The sequence below is a fragment of the Sciurus vulgaris genome, assembly GCF_902686455.1.
Source record: "Sciurus vulgaris genome assembly, chromosome: 7".
NCBI lineage: Eukaryota > Metazoa > Chordata > Mammalia > Rodentia > Sciuridae > Sciurus > Sciurus vulgaris.
In genome coordinates, this window is record NC_136467.1 from 14,026,178 (window position 1) to 14,042,993 (window position 16,816).

General features: G+C 37.9%; 1 protein-coding gene and 1 long non-coding RNA gene across 9 annotated transcripts; one reads left to right on the top strand and one right to left on the bottom strand.

The window, feature by feature from the left end:
* Positions 1-52: 52 nt before the first annotated feature.
* On the bottom strand, positions 53-16,701 carry LOC306665237. The gene is made up of 2 exons (XR_013764951.1): positions 16,564-16,701; positions 53-3,322 (listed from the first exon to the last, which is right to left on the bottom strand). It is a non-coding gene; the product is annotated as an uncharacterized lncRNA (long non-coding RNA).
* On the top strand, positions 3,686-12,421 carry MTRF1L (mitochondrial translation release factor 1 like). 8 transcript variants are annotated; one of them, XM_079146573.1, is made up of 8 exons: positions 3,686-4,082; positions 5,797-5,880; positions 6,572-6,651; positions 7,578-7,761; positions 8,270-8,433; positions 9,859-9,976; positions 11,155-11,291; positions 12,200-12,421. In XM_079146573.1, the coding sequence occupies exons 1-8, from the start codon at positions 3,824-3,826 to the stop codon at positions 12,404-12,406; spliced, it is 1,233 nt and encodes a 410-aa protein (XP_079002699.1). In that variant the 5' UTR covers positions 3,686-3,823; the 3' UTR covers positions 12,407-12,421. The 8 variants fall into 8 exon arrangements, with proteins under 8 accessions (XP_079002699.1, XP_079002701.1, XP_079002700.1 ...); XM_079146576.1 differs by having other exon boundaries at positions 3,987-4,082; positions 5,797-5,840; XM_079146578.1 differs by having other exon boundaries at positions 3,987-4,082; positions 5,797-5,840; positions 7,603-7,761.
* Positions 16,702-16,816: the final 115 nt, after the last annotated feature.

The following is a 16,816-nucleotide window of genomic DNA, read 5'->3' on the forward strand; positions in this document are numbered from 1 at the left end:
TTTGTTGTTTTTTTTTTTTTTTTTTTTGGTTTGGTTTTTACAAAACATACTTTTTAAAAATCTGATTAATTATCAAAAAAAATCCAAGCTTAAGATGGAAGGTCATAAAAATGTTATTGTTTAATTCAATAATGATTCAAAATCACTATTTTCATTTCAACAATTTCCCACCATATCTATAAATCTAGAAAAATTTCTTCAATCATACATATACACAGATAATGTATGCGTGTATATATACATAGCTATATATGTATATACACACACACGCAGTTATATATATATGTGTATATATATCTACACACATGTACCATATCTATGTGTTTATATATAGACACACATACATAATGGAAATAAAAACTATATTCTCAAGGATAGGAATAATAAAAATATCAAGTCATTTACCAAATATCTAAATGGATGATAGAGATAAACTAACTTAATGAGAGACTGACCATAACAGACATTTTAGTTTTAGAGTAGTATGATTCTCTTTAACAATTTTACCATAAACTTATGAAAAGAGTTGTTATGCGTTCCGAAAACTTTTCATTAAATCTTTTTTTGAATAATTTTAGATTTACATCTCTGCAAATTTTCCGTTGCAAAGATAGTATAAAGAAAAAAAAAGTCTTCAAATACATCACACCATAGGGTATTAGTTATTCGTCAATTAATATTATTGATTAAGTCTATGTTTAGATTTCCTTTTTTTTTGTCTTTTTCTGTCCCTGGATCTCATTTACCATACTCTATCACATTTAGTTGAGATGTCTCCTTAGGCTCCTCTTAGCTGGGTTTTTACATCTTTCCCTGTTTCCGACCTTGACAGTTTTGAAGAGTATTGGTCAGGCATTTTGCAGACTGTTCCTCTGTTGTGATTGTCTGATGCTTTTCCAAGATTAGAGAGTAGTTATGGTTTGGGGAAGGAGTACCAGAGAGAAAGTACCATTCTTGTTCCATGATACCAAAGGCGAATGCCATGGTCATGACTCCTCTTGCTGTGAGACTTTCTCAAACTTTGGGATCTTCTTAGCTGTTGATGTTGACCTTGATCACCTGAGGTGAGGGACTTCTTGTTAGGTTTCTCCACTATAAAGTAATACATTTTTACAAGGTTGTATTGGAGGAAAATTTAGTGGACATTTACACTGAGCTTAAAAAAAATTCTGAGTGGGTTTCTCAATACTAATATTAGGTTCATTAAAGGATGACTGACCAATGGTATGAATACAATGAACTGGAAAATAAAATGGGAGAATAAAACTAAAACAGTGTTACCTTGAATTTTTGCATAATAGGTGAAAGTAAATTTTTTTCCTTGAACTACCTGTGCAATTATCTTATTCCTCTGCATATTTTGGATATTAAAGATCTTAATCTTATTAATTGTAATAAGGGGTAATTTAAATTGGGAATCATTTTGCTTAGTGCTTTTCTATATGCCCTCCACTGATCAATGTACACAATATTGAAATACTGTAAAAGACTTGAAATTTCCACCCCTGGCTTTACCTATTTGTCATAAATACACTGTTTCTTGTATATGATTTTAAGATGTTTGCTAAATACTAAAAAGAATTTTAATGTGTTTGATTCTATAAAATTTATCATATTGAATGTGTATAATTTCTTACCACCATGTTCATTATATTTAGTAATCTACATCCATATTTTGGACTCCACCAATATTTATTAGTGGACTACAAAGTTTTGAGTGCATGAATACATCTTAAAAGGCACCACACTTGGTTATTTTGCAATGCCAAAATAACTGTGGTTACTCATCAATTGCATAGATAATCAAGATTATTTTTCCAATTTAAATTATTCTGAATTTTTATTCCCCTTTCCTTGAATCTATTTTATCATTTTACCTATGTACAATAGTAGACTTCCCCCAAATGCTAGAATTTTCACCATGTAATAGAATTTGAGCATGACAACAATGTAAGAAAATCCAGAAGTCTCAAACTAAATACATTTGAAGTTTCAAAATAAATCAAACAGCTGTTTTCATTTAACTATGTTGTGGAAACCTATGGATATATCATTGTAAAATGCATAAGCATTACACTTTCCTAAAATGTTTTTGAATTAATAAAGAATTCACCCAATGTATCTTTGACAAGTTACTGTTTCCTCATTGGTATAACACTACAGGAATAAAGGGTACACATGTGTTGCTTAAATTGCTTATGCATCTAAGGAAAAATAAATTCTGGCTGGATTCATTACATTGTTCTGTAAGGTTATTGCTTATTGCAATTTTGTACCTTTTATAAGTGACAAAATATAATCTTGAAATAATTTTGAGAATTCAGCTGAGAGATTTATCATGTTGAGCTCAAATTACTCCCATTTATTTCTTTGGTTAAAAAATAAAATCAAGGTTGAGTTTCAAGTTAGGAAATAACTGCTCCTAACAGGGGTACAAACAAACTGACTGTTCCATTCTATTCTCAGATCAACATTAAAATAAGATTTTAAACACCATCTTACAGCAAGACAATCTTATAAAGTAATGTACCTTGACTATACAAAGTGAAAGAATTATTAATTAATTGTAGCTTTTAAGTAGCAAAGCTATTTTTGCATTCCATTATTTGAAGAGTCATTTCATTTACCATTTTATGTAGTGCTAGGAGATAAAGGCAATGGAAAAATGCAAATTATTGGGTTTTTTGTTTTGTTTTGTTTTTGCAGTACTCAGGATGAACCCAGGGCCTTGGGCATACGAGACAAGTGCTCTACCAGTGAGCTACATCTCCAGGCTCCAAGTTCATTTTCTGAAAGAAAGTTATACTTTAACAGTTTTTGTTTGATGACTGAAGTATATTTCAACTTTGTTAACCACTCTATGATCTACCATTTCTTTCTTCTTTTTTGAGAAAAATAATAAGAATGCTATTTCAAGTAAGTCATCTCAAAAACGAAAAATCATCAAGGGGACGCTGCCCGACCCAGTTAGATGGAGGGGGATCCCTGACTGAGCATTTCACCTTGGCATTCCCAGGGTTGTCTTGGTTGTATTTAGTCTCTCATATCCTTTTCTCTGGTGGGCTGTGAATAAGTGTTTTCTAAAATCGCAAGCAATATACCAATAAACTTCAGTATTCCCGGGTCCTATGTGCAAATTTCCTGGAAGTAAGAAGCACCGGGCCACCGGAGGCGGTTTTTCCTGTGCGCGGAGCTGGGGATGCCACCAGGGCCTCCCAAGGCTCTTAAATGCTCTTCCGCGGAGCTGCACACCCCGCCAGGCAGATGGTCTCAGGGCTGCGTTGTGTAGCTACGTAGTGGCCACAGTCCAGAATTCAGGCAACTGCATTAAAACAAAAACACGATAACTAAGTGAGGATAGGCAACTGAGAGAGGTCATTTGAAACCAAGGTAATTACGTAGGAGACACAAGGCAAGAGAGGTTTTCTGTAAAAGCACCCAGCCATACCTAGTCTTAGGCAGTTTATTCCCACACTCCCTGCGAGGAGGCGTTCCCGACTCGGGGCGTGGAAAAGGGGCAGCCCCGCCCCTGGCGCGCCCCGCCCCGCCCCAGCTGCTCTCCGTCCCGCCCCTCAAGGACAGCTCCGCCCCCGCAGCTCTCCACCACGCCCCCTCAATTTTGGCCCTCATGAACCTTGCAGCTTTCCCACGGTCGCCCGGAAGTTCTCACGAGAGCTTCCGGAAAACCTTTTAAAACCTGCATGTGCGCTTGAAGGGGTGTGGCCAGCTCTTCGCCCCTACTTCTTCGCCTCGGTCCAGTATCGCGAGACCTCCTCTGTCCGGAACTTCCGGTTCCGATGGGCCTGGCGGTCTCGGGCCCGCGATGCGGGGCGGACTTCTGTGGGGCGCTGCCCGTCGTCTGTGGGCTGGGCGGGCTGTTGGTGCAGCCCGCCGGCCCCTGAGCTGCAGTAGCCCGCCCCTGGAGGAGCTGTTGGCCCGCGGCGGGCCCTTACGGACCTTCCTCGAGCGTCAGGCAGGGTCAGAAGCCCAGTTACGATATCGGGGGCCAGAGCTGGTAGCGGCCACCAAACTCCTGAGCGAGAAGGAGCGGGAACTGCGGGAGACCGAGCCCTTGCTGCACGGTGAGGGCCGCGCCAGGGGAGCACTCCTCGTTTGCCCTTTCCGTTAAGCCGCTGGCCGGGTGTCCCCGCTACCGGGTTTGGAGCTTTATATCCATTTTCAGCCTCTTGTTCTGCATGAGAGGTCGAGACATCCTGAGTGAGTTCTTTCCTCGTTCTTCCTGGCGCTCTCGTGCTCCCTTGCCAGTGCTCCGCCCGCCTTTACAGAGGTTGACGTTTCTGTGTTGCCTGTTCTCTGGCAGGAGTCCTCTCCTAAGCAAGGACAAACAAGGCACCCTACCAGCGATGGGCTCCGGACCGGCGTTCCGCCGTCGTAGGAACACGGTCCGCAGTCGTGTGAAGAGCGCTGCGACTTGTGATTCAGTCTTAAATCTAGGGATGTGTACTTTCTGTAGTTTCTCAGGTGGTTCCCGCGCAGTCGAATCTGCAATGGGCTTAAAAGTTGCTGCATTGCTACCAGCTCCCAGGGATGCCAAGGTGCTGGTCCGTGAGCCACATTTTGGGTGGCAAGGTTCTAGAGAGGGTTGCAGTTTCTTGAGGGACACAGAATTAATTATACAGTTGATATATGAGAACAGATATATATAGATGAATAAAAATCCAAGCGAAGAATTTGTTGCTGTTGCAGAGGTGTAAGAGCCTGCCCGTTAATAGTATAATAGTTTATCGATCCCTTACCATGCTCCAAGCTTTGCTGAGCTCTCTTTATGTATTAATTCATCCAATTCACACAAACTACGAGGTGGGTACTGTGAACCCCATGTGACAGAAGAGGAACCTGAGGCATTAAGGTTAAAAACAACACAGCTTATACGGGGTGGAGTTGGGATTGGATTCACTACAAATCTCATTCTTTTAATCATTGTACTCTTGTTCATCAAAGAAGAGAGGTAAGGGGAATGGCAAGTTGGAACCTGCATTTTGTAAAGGAGATAAGATACTCATCTAAGAGGTTGATTTATCCTGTTGGCAGAAGGAACCAGCAGAAGCTTTTAGATTGGGATGCAAATAATAGAGTTGACTTTGTCCCTTAGGAAGCCTGATGTGTGGCAATTTAAAAGTCAGCCTGGAATGGGATTGAAGATGCCACGAAAAGGGAGGCTAATGCAAGTGTGAAAGTTAAGAAGAGCCTAACTTATTTAGGAGAAAAACAGCATGTCACTTCTTTTATAAGAATTAATAAATGGTATTGAGAAAAATACCTTGGGGAAAAATTGGTTCCATAACAAGCCAATCTTAAAATCCAAGTGGATTTAAGAGGTATTTTAAAAATCGAACTTAGAGATGTTAACAGACTTAGAAAATGCTGCTTACAGAAAATGTCATTCAGGAGGAAGTCCTGAGTTATTACTGTGTCAGAGGTCAGACCCCACTAAATACAAAAAAAAAAAAAAAAAAAAAAAAAAAAATTGTGGAACAACCTTTTAGGAGCTTACAGCTTAATGAGAAAGAGAAGTTTAAGATGTTAAGTAAAAACAAGTGGATGAATGTTTTATTTCTGTATTAAAGAGCAGAGTGTAATAAAAGCAAAAACTGGCATTTAAATGGATCTTGAAGGGTAAGCAAGTGGATGTCAGGTGGATCAAGAGAAGGAATTAAAGACAAAAGTGATCACTAAGAACAGATGTACCAAATTGGGAAATATGCTGTGGTAGGAGCATAGAATAGGTGTCATATGGTGCTTTAAGTTATTATTGATGAGTTTTTTCTCCTCTAGAAAAGTATGAAGAGACTAAAATGATGTGTAACCCTGCCCTAAGGGTAATCGTCTTACATTCTTTCTATCCCAGTCCCCAGCAAGGTTGGTCCTTAATAGATAAGCATACAGATACTCTCTAAGAGTTTGATCTTTCACAGAAAGAACAATTGATAATGGCTAAAAAATGTCCCCGTCTCTCCTTTTGTAGGCTGTGTGATTATTTATAGAATAAATGAGGAAGTATGTTTTGTTGGTCAAAAATAAAAACTCAAAGATGAAACCAGAAGGGTAAAGCCAGAGAAACAGGAGCATTTCATGTAAAAGTTAAGCAGGAATACTTATTTGTGATAAGGAAATATTTACTAAGACAGTAACTTCCTACTTTTTGATCCAGTTTTGGTTTAAGTGGTAGAACCTTCTGTTCCTCTTCTGGTTTTCTGAACTTGCTAAATGTATTCATTTGTTATTGTACAGTCTAAGTTGAAAAACTAGAAGTTTGATTATTAATGTGACAATTTTATGGGGATGAAATTATAGAAAAGTTTAACTATTTCTTTCCTATAGGCACTTTTTAGTTTTAGTTTAACTTACACTTTCATCATCAGAAAAGGAAAAATTTGTTTTCTCACAGCTGCATGTTTATGAAAACTAGTGTACAAATGCTTTTAATGTAATTATTAAAACCACAAGCTAGACATTTTATTTTTCCCGAAGACTTCCTGTTATCCTGAAGACTTGTTGGCAGTTTAATATGAAGTTAAGAAAAACTCACTTGCTGCCTTTTTTTTCTTAGATGAGAATGAAGATTTAAGGAAGCTTGCAGAGAATGAAATAACTTTGTGTCAAAAAGAAATAGCCCAGTTGAAGCATCAGGTACAGTATTGGTATAAAGAATAAATTGCGTGTCATTACTTCCTATGTATTTTATTAGAGGTTTATAATAAAATCAAGAAGTAACTAACTTTTTACTATTTATAATAAGCTTTTTAACCTAATTTTTTCATCTGATTGAGTTGTAATTGACAAAATTTTTATTTACTGAAGGTATTCAATACATTCATTATGAAATGATTACCACTATCAACAAACTGCTTTTTAAAGCAGGAAAAGACATACTTTGTATGGTCCTCTTTTCATACCAAAAGGATTGTAGAGCTCTCACAAAAAGACAAATGTCTCAGTATTAGCATTTTCTGGAAAAGTAATGAAATATTTCCGCTATTGTTATTTTAAGGGGTTAGGAACGGACAGTGGGTAGAAGAGGTTATGAAAGTGATGGCAGACTGGGAGCACCTCAGGGGCAAGAGGGTTTTTATCTTCGTGCCCCTCGTACTACAGAGTGCCCGTCTAGACTTGCAAAATGACAAGCTTTCTCTTCATATAAATCCACAAATGCAATTTGAATCCTTTTGTTTTTCTTCTACTCTAGGCTTTACTATTCAAGACTTGAACTAGAATCTTCTTTTGCCTAATATCCTGCTCACAATGAGCACCTAATTCTTAATAACTGAATAGGGAACTGAAAGCATATAAGATTTCTAAGGAGAAATAAAATCAAGCCAGTAAGTTTAATATGAATTTTATAACATTTATTATAGTTATAACATTGATATTTCATGGAAGTGATGGATTATATAGTTCTAATTTGCAAGATGGTTGAATAGTACTCAGCAATTCTTTGCTTAGAGAAACTTGCATTGAATACTTAAAATACTCTAATCATTTAGCTTTTCTTTTTGTTGTTACTAAGTGTCAGAGAATTCTCAATTATAGGAGGGATAATATTTTTATGTTTACAGATTGTCTTACTTTTGGTTCCCTCAGAAGAAACTGATGAAAATGATTTGATTCTGGAGGTAACTGCAGGAGTTGGGGGTCAGGAGGCAATGTTATTTACTTCGGAGATGTTTGATATGTATCAGCAGTATGCTGCATATAAAAGATGGCATTTTGAAACCCTGGAATACTTTCCAAGTGAAATAGGTCAGTAAAATTGTTCAAATTATTTTGGTGGGTGCAATGTAGTATTATTTTACTTATCTACCTGGGCCCTAGAAAAAGAGTTGGCAAGACCATGACTGGGCTTTAGAAACTTACTTGTTAGGATGTCTTAAGCTGTTTTATGCTCATCATTTACCTAATAATTTTGAATATAAGCATACCAATTTTGAAATAGCCTATACAATCTAATGGATATTCATTCAGTATTAAGGACTGAATGACTAATGGTCTCTAAGAGCAGTCTTTCAACATGTTTCATTGATGTCAGTTCAGTAGCACTGTAAATGCTTTATAGTTTAGTCATTGTAAGTAATAAAGAAATGTGAAAATGCTAAGTATCAATACACTTGCCAAAGTGAATGTATCTGCAATCTCTACTTATAATTTTTTGTGGTTCTTTTAAATATATTTCAAGGTAGTAGATGTAATGGTCAGTTACTTATAAATCTCAGGAATAATAAAAAGAACCTGTTTTCCCTGTACTTTCAAGGTGGCCTTAGACATGCATCTGCCAGCATTAGCGGTTCAGAAGCCTATAAACACATGAAATTTGAAGGGGGAGTGCATAGAGTACAGAGAGTGCCAAAGACAGAGAAGCAAGGCCGCATCCATACTAGCACCATGACAGTGGCAATATTACCCCAGCCCACTGAGGTAAGGCTAATATCTCCCTCTTTTCTAGCAAATAGTACCCCTGTACTCCCCAGTAACATTCAAAAGTTTACTCAATTGAGTGTTATCTCTTATCATTTGGCCTTCCTCACATCTTTTGAGTTAATTCTGAGAATCAATAGATTCTTAGTTCAAAATCTGTAGTTTTACAGCAGATGGTAAGAACTAAAGATTTATAAATGATCCATTCTTGCATTATCAATTTATTTCTACCACTAAAATATACATTGTGAGACCATCTCTGTAGGTAAAATAATACTAACCAATTTAAATATGGTTTGATAGCCTTAGTAATAATTTTGCTTTGTGTGACTGGATCCCCGGATATTAGAACAAGGGTATTAAGTTAATATAATTGCTACTTTATGGCTCAATCACATTAAAATTGAAACACTGTTATAGTGTTCATAATGAGTATTATTCTTACAAAGTTAATTTTCCATCTAGTGTAGTATTTGTTTTGCTTAATTTGTGCTGTTTTCGACATTTTTCAAAATGAGATATAATTTGAGAAAGAAATTTAATGGATGGTTTCTGTTTATTAGAGAAAAAGTGTGGTTTTGCTGTATATAAATAGGGTTAATGGAGTTTCTTTAGTTCTCATATTTGTATGAAGCATAGATGAACAGTTAAGGGAGAAAGTAAAGTAGAATGAGCAGCAGGAGTCACACCCAGGTATTAATCACTTTGGTTTGAGATCTTGGAGATGGTAGGTGCTTTCAGGAAATGATGGGAGACTGAGGTCCATATATCATCTGACACTTCTAGCAACTCTTAGAGTTATGTAGGGAGACATGGGGGGAATGGTGAGATTCTTACTGCCAAGATTGTGGACATTCCATAGAGCAATTCATAGTTCCTGGAACTTTTTAAACTTAGTGCTTCTTACAGTGACTCCCAGGACCAAGTGTTATCCTGATGTGAGATCCCAGTGTATCCACTGAGTCTATACTCTTAATACTCTTGGAGTCCTGGCCTTTGCCGTTTCCATTTCCCTGTCTGAAATACCCTGCATTCAAGCTAGCAATTTTCCCCCCTCTGCTAGTCTTTTTGAACTCAGAAATAGTCTATGAATCTCATTGTAGCTTATATTCACACACCACTAATAGTAGCTAAGTTTTGCTGTTCATGTGGGGAAAAAGGGAATAATTTCCAGAGAAACCAAGCCCAGTTTTTGAGGATTAGGAAGGGTTTGTTTTTGTTCTGTATTATGCTTAGATTCCCTACTCTTCTTAAACAAACAAACAAGTCTAAAAATAGCATCATTCCAATTACTTTCTATTCTTAAACTTTTTAAATCTTATGAATTCTTTACATGACATGTATTTATAAATGGTTCAACCTTCCCTTTATATAGTTGTACACATAAGTTTTAAAAATCTTTTAAACTTCTCTTTGTATGTATAGATTAATCTGGTGATTGATCCTAAAGATTTGAGAATAGATACTAAGCGAGCCAGTGGAGCTGGGGGTCAGCATGTAAATACCACGGACAGTGCTGTCCGGATCGTTCATCTTCCAACAGGTGTGTACTTATTTCTTCAACATAAAACTGAATTAAGAGTCACTTTCTGAAGGACTTGACTCATTTTCCACTGAAACAGACCCTCAGTCACCCAAGGAATATATACTATTTAGGATCGTTATTAATTACTTGATTTAGAATCTGCACATGATGCTCTGCAAGATAATTACAAAGCCAGGAAAAGGAGGAGTTCTGATGAACTCAGGGAATTTCCGTATTAGTGCCTATGAAGAGAAAGTATGTAGTCTTTCTAAATGGCATTCTGAAAATTATACTTAATATTCTTAGATATTTAAGAAAATGATTACTGTGAAGTAATTATCACAGGTTACATATAGGAAATGCTCTTACTCACTGGTTCTTGAGTCTTTTTGGGGAAAGGGCAACATGGATTCCTTTGGGAAAATGAAAGCATTTGACCCCCTTACCCAGAAACATATGCATGTGAAGTTTTGAATATAATTTTGGGGTCTTCTTCCCATTGAGATCATTGTAAGGGTTCTGATTCTAGATAATTAGGCAAGGGGACTGTATCTAAATCTTTAAGTCTCCACTATCCTTACCAAGTAGAATTAAGTGTGTTTTACTGATGTTACTACACAGATTTACATGTGATAAAGAGTATAGGGGTTAGTAGACCTCAACTGTTTAGAAAGAATATAGGAACCTCTAACTGATCTCAAATAGGCATATTTCCCATTAATCAGAAGTGACTGATGGGAGTGCTGGGTTATGTTTTTGTTCTTTTTAATATGGGAATGTCCTCCTATTAAATTTCAAGGTCAAGTGTAAACAGTAATGGGAAAAAAGATATTCTCAAAAACATTAATAGTGTTATGATTTTAACTTCTGTATATCTTTGTTTCTATAAGTGTTATTTTTTCAAAAGTATAGAAGTTAGCTGAGGATATAAGAAAACAATCTATTAAATGGTTTATATTTATTGTTTAATTATATATGCCTTCAATATGGAAATACCCTTGGCTATAGCTCAGACTTAAATTTCAGTTTTTCTGATAAATTTTAAAAAGCTATTTAAGTTTAAAGTCTCCCTTTTATTTTAGAGTCCTGTTTTTCTCCCCCTCATAAAGGAAGAAGAATGAGAAGGAAAAGGAGTATTCCTTGATAATAAGAAGATTTTTCTATTAAAACTCTCTAATTCTCATAACACTATTCAGGTGTTGTTTCTGAATGTCAACAAGAAAGGTCTCAACTGAAAAATAGAGAGATGGCTATGAAAAAGTTACGGGCAAAGCTGTACAATATGCGTCTAGAGGAAGAAATAAGCAGGAGATACAGTGCGAGGAAGATTCAGGTAAAAGTCAATTTAAAACATGTTTCCACAGGATAAAAATGTTTTATATAACTGAGTTTTTGTATGTCCACTCTTTCCATGTATTTGTCAAAAGTAGAAAACAATTCAAGTAGGTTGACTGAGGAAGTCCTACTTGTATTATAGTAATCTTGCACCCCTGCCTTCTATATTCAGAGGCATTTTTCTCAGACTTTTTTGTCAAAGTTACTAAAAAAAGATATAATGAGTCCCCACTCCCTTTAATCTTTAACCCCTTGAGAGCCAACTATTGTGGAACACACCTTTAATCCCCTGGGAAGGCTGAGGCAGGAAGATCTCAAGTTCAAGGCCAGCCTCAGCAATTTATCAAGGCCCTGAGCAACTTACTGAGACCCTGTCTAACACTAAAAAGTTAAAAGGGCTGGGATGTGGCTCATTGTTTGTGAAGGAACTCTGGGTTCAATCCCTCGTACCACAAAAATTTTTTTTTAAATTCCTGCAAAGTGAACTTTTCTTCCTATTTGCTTTTACAGAGCCCTTTTAAGACTTCCTCAGTGTGTGCATTTCATCTTGTCGCCACTCAAGATGGCTGCATTAATTCACAGAGATTACGTATACACAACATCACTGTGTTGTAGATAAAATTCATCTGTGTTTTTCATGTGGGAAAATTAAAGTTTAGAGTTTAAATCTATTTCCTGAAATGAGAGCACCGAAGTGGCAAAGCCAGAATTCAAATATCAATCTTTATGACTTTAAAGCCCACATTCTTTTTTCTTTATCACATCCTATGTCATGTGGACATTCAACATGTTAAAACTTGGTTTTGCATTGTGACTTACATTATAAATCAAGAATTTAATCTAAGTTAAATGTTTAAGTTTTCCTGAATCTAATTGTATCTCATATCTTTTTTTATACATGTGTAGGTTGGAACTAAAGGAAGATCAGAGAAAATAAGAACATATAATTTTCCACAGAACCGAGTTACAGATCACAGAATAAACAAATCACTGCACAATCTTGAGACTTTTATGCAAGGAGATTATCTACTGGATGAACTTATACAGTCACTGAAGGACTATGCAGATTATGAATCTTTACTTGAAATTATTTCCAAAAAAAGTTTAGGTTGATTTGTCATTATTTTATGAGCTTAGGAAAATTCTATAGCACATCAATTGTGCTTACTCACCAGTATTCTTAAAAAAAAGTTTTTACAATGGGAAGTAATATGCATATTCTTAATGCATAATTAATGTAGACCTCCCTCAATGTATTAATAAACATACATAATCATGACTGCTGTTGTAAATCTTGCATTCTTCTGTACAAGCGAATGAAGTCATTTGTTTTATGTAAAATACTTAAAATATTTAATCAAAAATTTCTTTGAGAAGCTTAAAATGTAAAATAATAGAAGTGTGACAGTAGATATCACGTGATATTGTTACAGAGGTGCAAACAGACTAAGATACCATAATGTGTGTATGGCAACAGTCATTTCAAAGTAGTAAACTATTTTATATCTAGTTTTATTAAAGACAAGAGTGTGTGTATAATAAGGAATGGAAAAGGAGAGTCAGTTCGTCCCCAGCCCAAGATGGTTGGACTTCTGCAGGATTTTAATGGGATATTCTCTTGGGATGCTGGGCAGCAACAGGGAGCTTCTGCTCCTAGCCACACAATTATGAGGTTACTGACCACCCATGATTCTACAATATGGTGTTGCTGAAGTGGTGTTCAGTAGGTAGGTGCATGAAATATGTTTTTGACTTTGGTATTTTTAACTTATGAGTTTATGGGGACATAACCAAATTTTAAGGAGCATATATTTACCTAGACCTCACACTGTCCATTAACAGAAAAGATTGTGTTTTCACCATTCTTGTCTCTTCAGGACCTACACTCTAATAGGCTAAATAGATGCTTACAAGCAGTAATACCTCAACTATTTTTTCTAGAAATTGGGTGTACTGTTCATAAAAAAACAACTTCAAGAGCCTACCAAACCAATTAATCAAAATTCATTAGGTTGAATGAATTTTGAAGCCATATAAAAGATAACTTTCAGATGAAACATACTCATCTATAACTTGCCATTAATGGAACTACCAATTTCCCTCTCTTGAATTTAAAATCTAGGCACCTTAGATTCCTCTTCTGTGTATTCAGTTTACTGCTAAATCCTACTTCTCTAAACACTCTAATCCTCTCTTACCACTCACTCTTGTCCAGAATTAACTCTTCTCCTGGGCTACTTTAATAGCCGCCTGACTTCTCCCTGCATCCTCCTGTATGCTGTATAATGCTGGCTGCACACAAATAACCACCAGATTCTCCTGTACATAGAGTGGGGCTCTGATCACAGCACTCCTTTGCTCAACACGTAATAGGTCCCCACTGCCAAATAAAACTACAGCTCTCAACTGTGCATACCATATATCCATGATTGGCAACCAGCTTCACTATGTACTCCCCTTTAGGGAGATGATTTTACATACCCACCTCCTTTATGCTCCATCAAATTAAAGGCCCTTGCATTTAAGCTTCCTCCATTTTGTTCCTTATACTGTAGATAACCACCCTCCTCCAATTCTCTCAAGAGACATCCCCACAGCAGTGGTTCTCATTCAGAGGAGGCTTCACCCCCACCCCAGCCCCCAGGGAATTTCTGGCAATGTTTTCAATTATACCTTGGGAAGGTGAATTACAGACTAGTGATGCTGAACACCCTGCAATACAAAGCACAGCCTCCACAAATGAAAAAATATCTCGTCTACAATGTTAATGATGCTGATGTTGAGAAACCCTGTCCTATGGATTACTCCCTTATCCTAACATAGACTTCAACCTGTGTTCTATAAAAATTTCCCACTGTATCTTCAAATATATTTGGTCCATCCAATGTTCTATTATAGTTTTATATTGTGTATTTATTCCTTCTTGCACTTCATGACTTTTTCAAAAGTATTTACTGTCTACTATGAAGGCAACCCACATCATAAGCAAGAAGTGTAGGTATACTATGTCCCAATTATTCCCACTACATCACTTCATAATGTCTTGTATGCACTAGGTCTGCAAAAAGCTGTTGATCATCAAGAATAAGGGCAATTCTCTGGGGACTTCATTTTGCATCTAAAATCCAACAACTCTGATGTTGATTTGCATCAAAAAAGAGGTATATGCTTTGATGATATTAACAGGTGCCATGAGCCTGTCAAGTATCAGTTAAGAATAATCAAAGCACAAATCAAATAATAAACTGAAAAGGAATGGGACAATTATGCCAACATGTAACTAAATATGCTTGGCTATATTACCTTATATTGTTAAAGTTATTTTAATTTTTCTAATAATATATCAGTCGGGGCGGGGGGGGGACTGAACAAAACTTGTAAGAGGTGCTTAAGAGCCAAAGGTTATATTCCAGATGCTCACTCAACTAGTTTAATGAGAACCCTTGCCCATTCTGAAATGTCCTCTCTGCCCATATCTGAAAATAAATAAGATGCATAATGATGATTTTAAAGTCAAAGAGGGAAGTAAAATGTGAAAACATAGTCAACAACCAAGGCCCCAGTAAATGTTCCATAGCATAACAGAGAAAGTTACATGGACTTTCTGAATCACATAATCCTAGTCTTCATGAGTTTGGTCCTTTGAATCCTTCCAAGTTCTCACCCTGTGAGGACAGTTTGTCAGAAATCCTCCCACCCTGCAGTTCTAGTTCCCAACAGTGAAGATTAACTTCAAAGCACAACCATCATAAAATGAAAATCGTGCCAACATTATTAATGAATTAACATTAGTTGCACAGTACATAAAAGAACTTCATATAGTTTAATATTCACTCAACAATTCCTGTGCTAAAATCCAAACATTCCCCTTAGAAAGAAGAAACTCTAAATTTTACATGGAATCCTACAATATCCTACAGGATCTGGCTTCTCCCTACCTCTGGCCTCATTTTCTTCCACTCTCCTTGCTCAGTGAGTTCTAGCCAGGCATTCTGGTCTTACCTGCTTATGTCTGCACTGCCAGCTCCACATGTACATGATGGTTCAAAGCCTCAGAAATTGTCCCAACCCTCCAAAGTCCTTAACCTATGTCTCTCTCCTCCCCATTCATGATTCTTGGGTTTATATTTACAATATTCTTGTCAATTGCTTTCCAATTTCCTGAAGGACAGAACTTTTGTCTTTGTAATCCAGTATTTCCAGGACCTACCACCAGGGCCAGGCACATGCCTCTGATACAAAACTTAAGCGGCTAACAGAAATCTTAGTACTCAAGATTGTTATTACTTTAATGCAACATTTAAAAAAATGAAAATGCAAAAAAAGAAAATTCAATATGACTTAACTGTAAAAATTTTAGGCAAAGATGGATCCAGCCAGCACTTGCATGACTCATCCTAATGCAGGCCCTGCTTCACACGAACTGTGTGCACCAATTACCCTGAACACTAACTGAAAGCCAACTGCCAACCTCCCTTCCTGAGACTGCAGAGAAGCAAAGGAGGGGAAACAGCAAAAGGCGGGTTTTTTGAAAGCATACATCCTGTGGCTTCACTGAAGGAGCCAAAACTGAGTCCAAGGAATGCACCCTCACCACTTCGGCGCGTGTCCAAATACAAGTTCAGTACAATCTGTCAGCAAAGGTTTAACAATCATTACATCCACTCCTGCCATCACGAGAAAAAGCATTCACCTGGCCAGAGGGCTTCAGTTCAAGAAAGTGGTAATTTTATTTTTTTTTTTTGAGCAGGACTAAAGTCTTGCATTCAGTCCACGAAGGAAAGAAAAAATCAGGAAGGCGTACATACAAAACCAGTACACTTAACGTCAGGAAAAAAAAATCAATGGTGGCTGAACAACTACAGCCGAAAATACACGAAAACGTACTGGCAAGGAGACAGTGACTTTGGCACTCGGACACGCCGGAAGGCCTGAAAGGCAGGCTCCAGTCTCCCGCCAGCGCGGTTGGCCGAAGCGGCCCCGCCTCCGCAAGGGTCGCGCACCTATGCACCGCTACCTGCTCCGCGCCGGTTGCGCCCCACCCGCCCGAGAGGGAACGGCGGGGCACCCCAGCGCGCAAGCGCCAACCCGCCAAGTCGCCAGCCTCCCGCCAAAGGCGCCTGCGCAGAGGCATTCGGCGGGGGGAGGGGCAAAATTAGGAGGGAGAGGCGATCGCGCCTAAATCCTAGAGAGGCGGGCTCCGCAGGGCTGGGGGGAGGGTTCGTCTTCCGGAAAGTCTGGATTCCCGGACGACCAGAGTTGCCGCTCACCGAACTCCCACTTGTTGAGACGATCGAAGAAAGTTGGATATCATTTGTACCCGTCAGAGATCTTCAGACAAGCCAGAGTCGTTTTCTGGTTGATATTGGGACTTGCAGGAGGCCCGTTCCCAGGACGGCGGAGGAAAGTGTGGCGGGTGCACGCATGCGTGGTAGGCTCTCTCCACGTGCGGCTGGACCGCGGGCTCCCAGTCCTCTTAGGCCCCGCCCCAGCTGCAGCATCTTTTGGGACTTGTGGAACCGG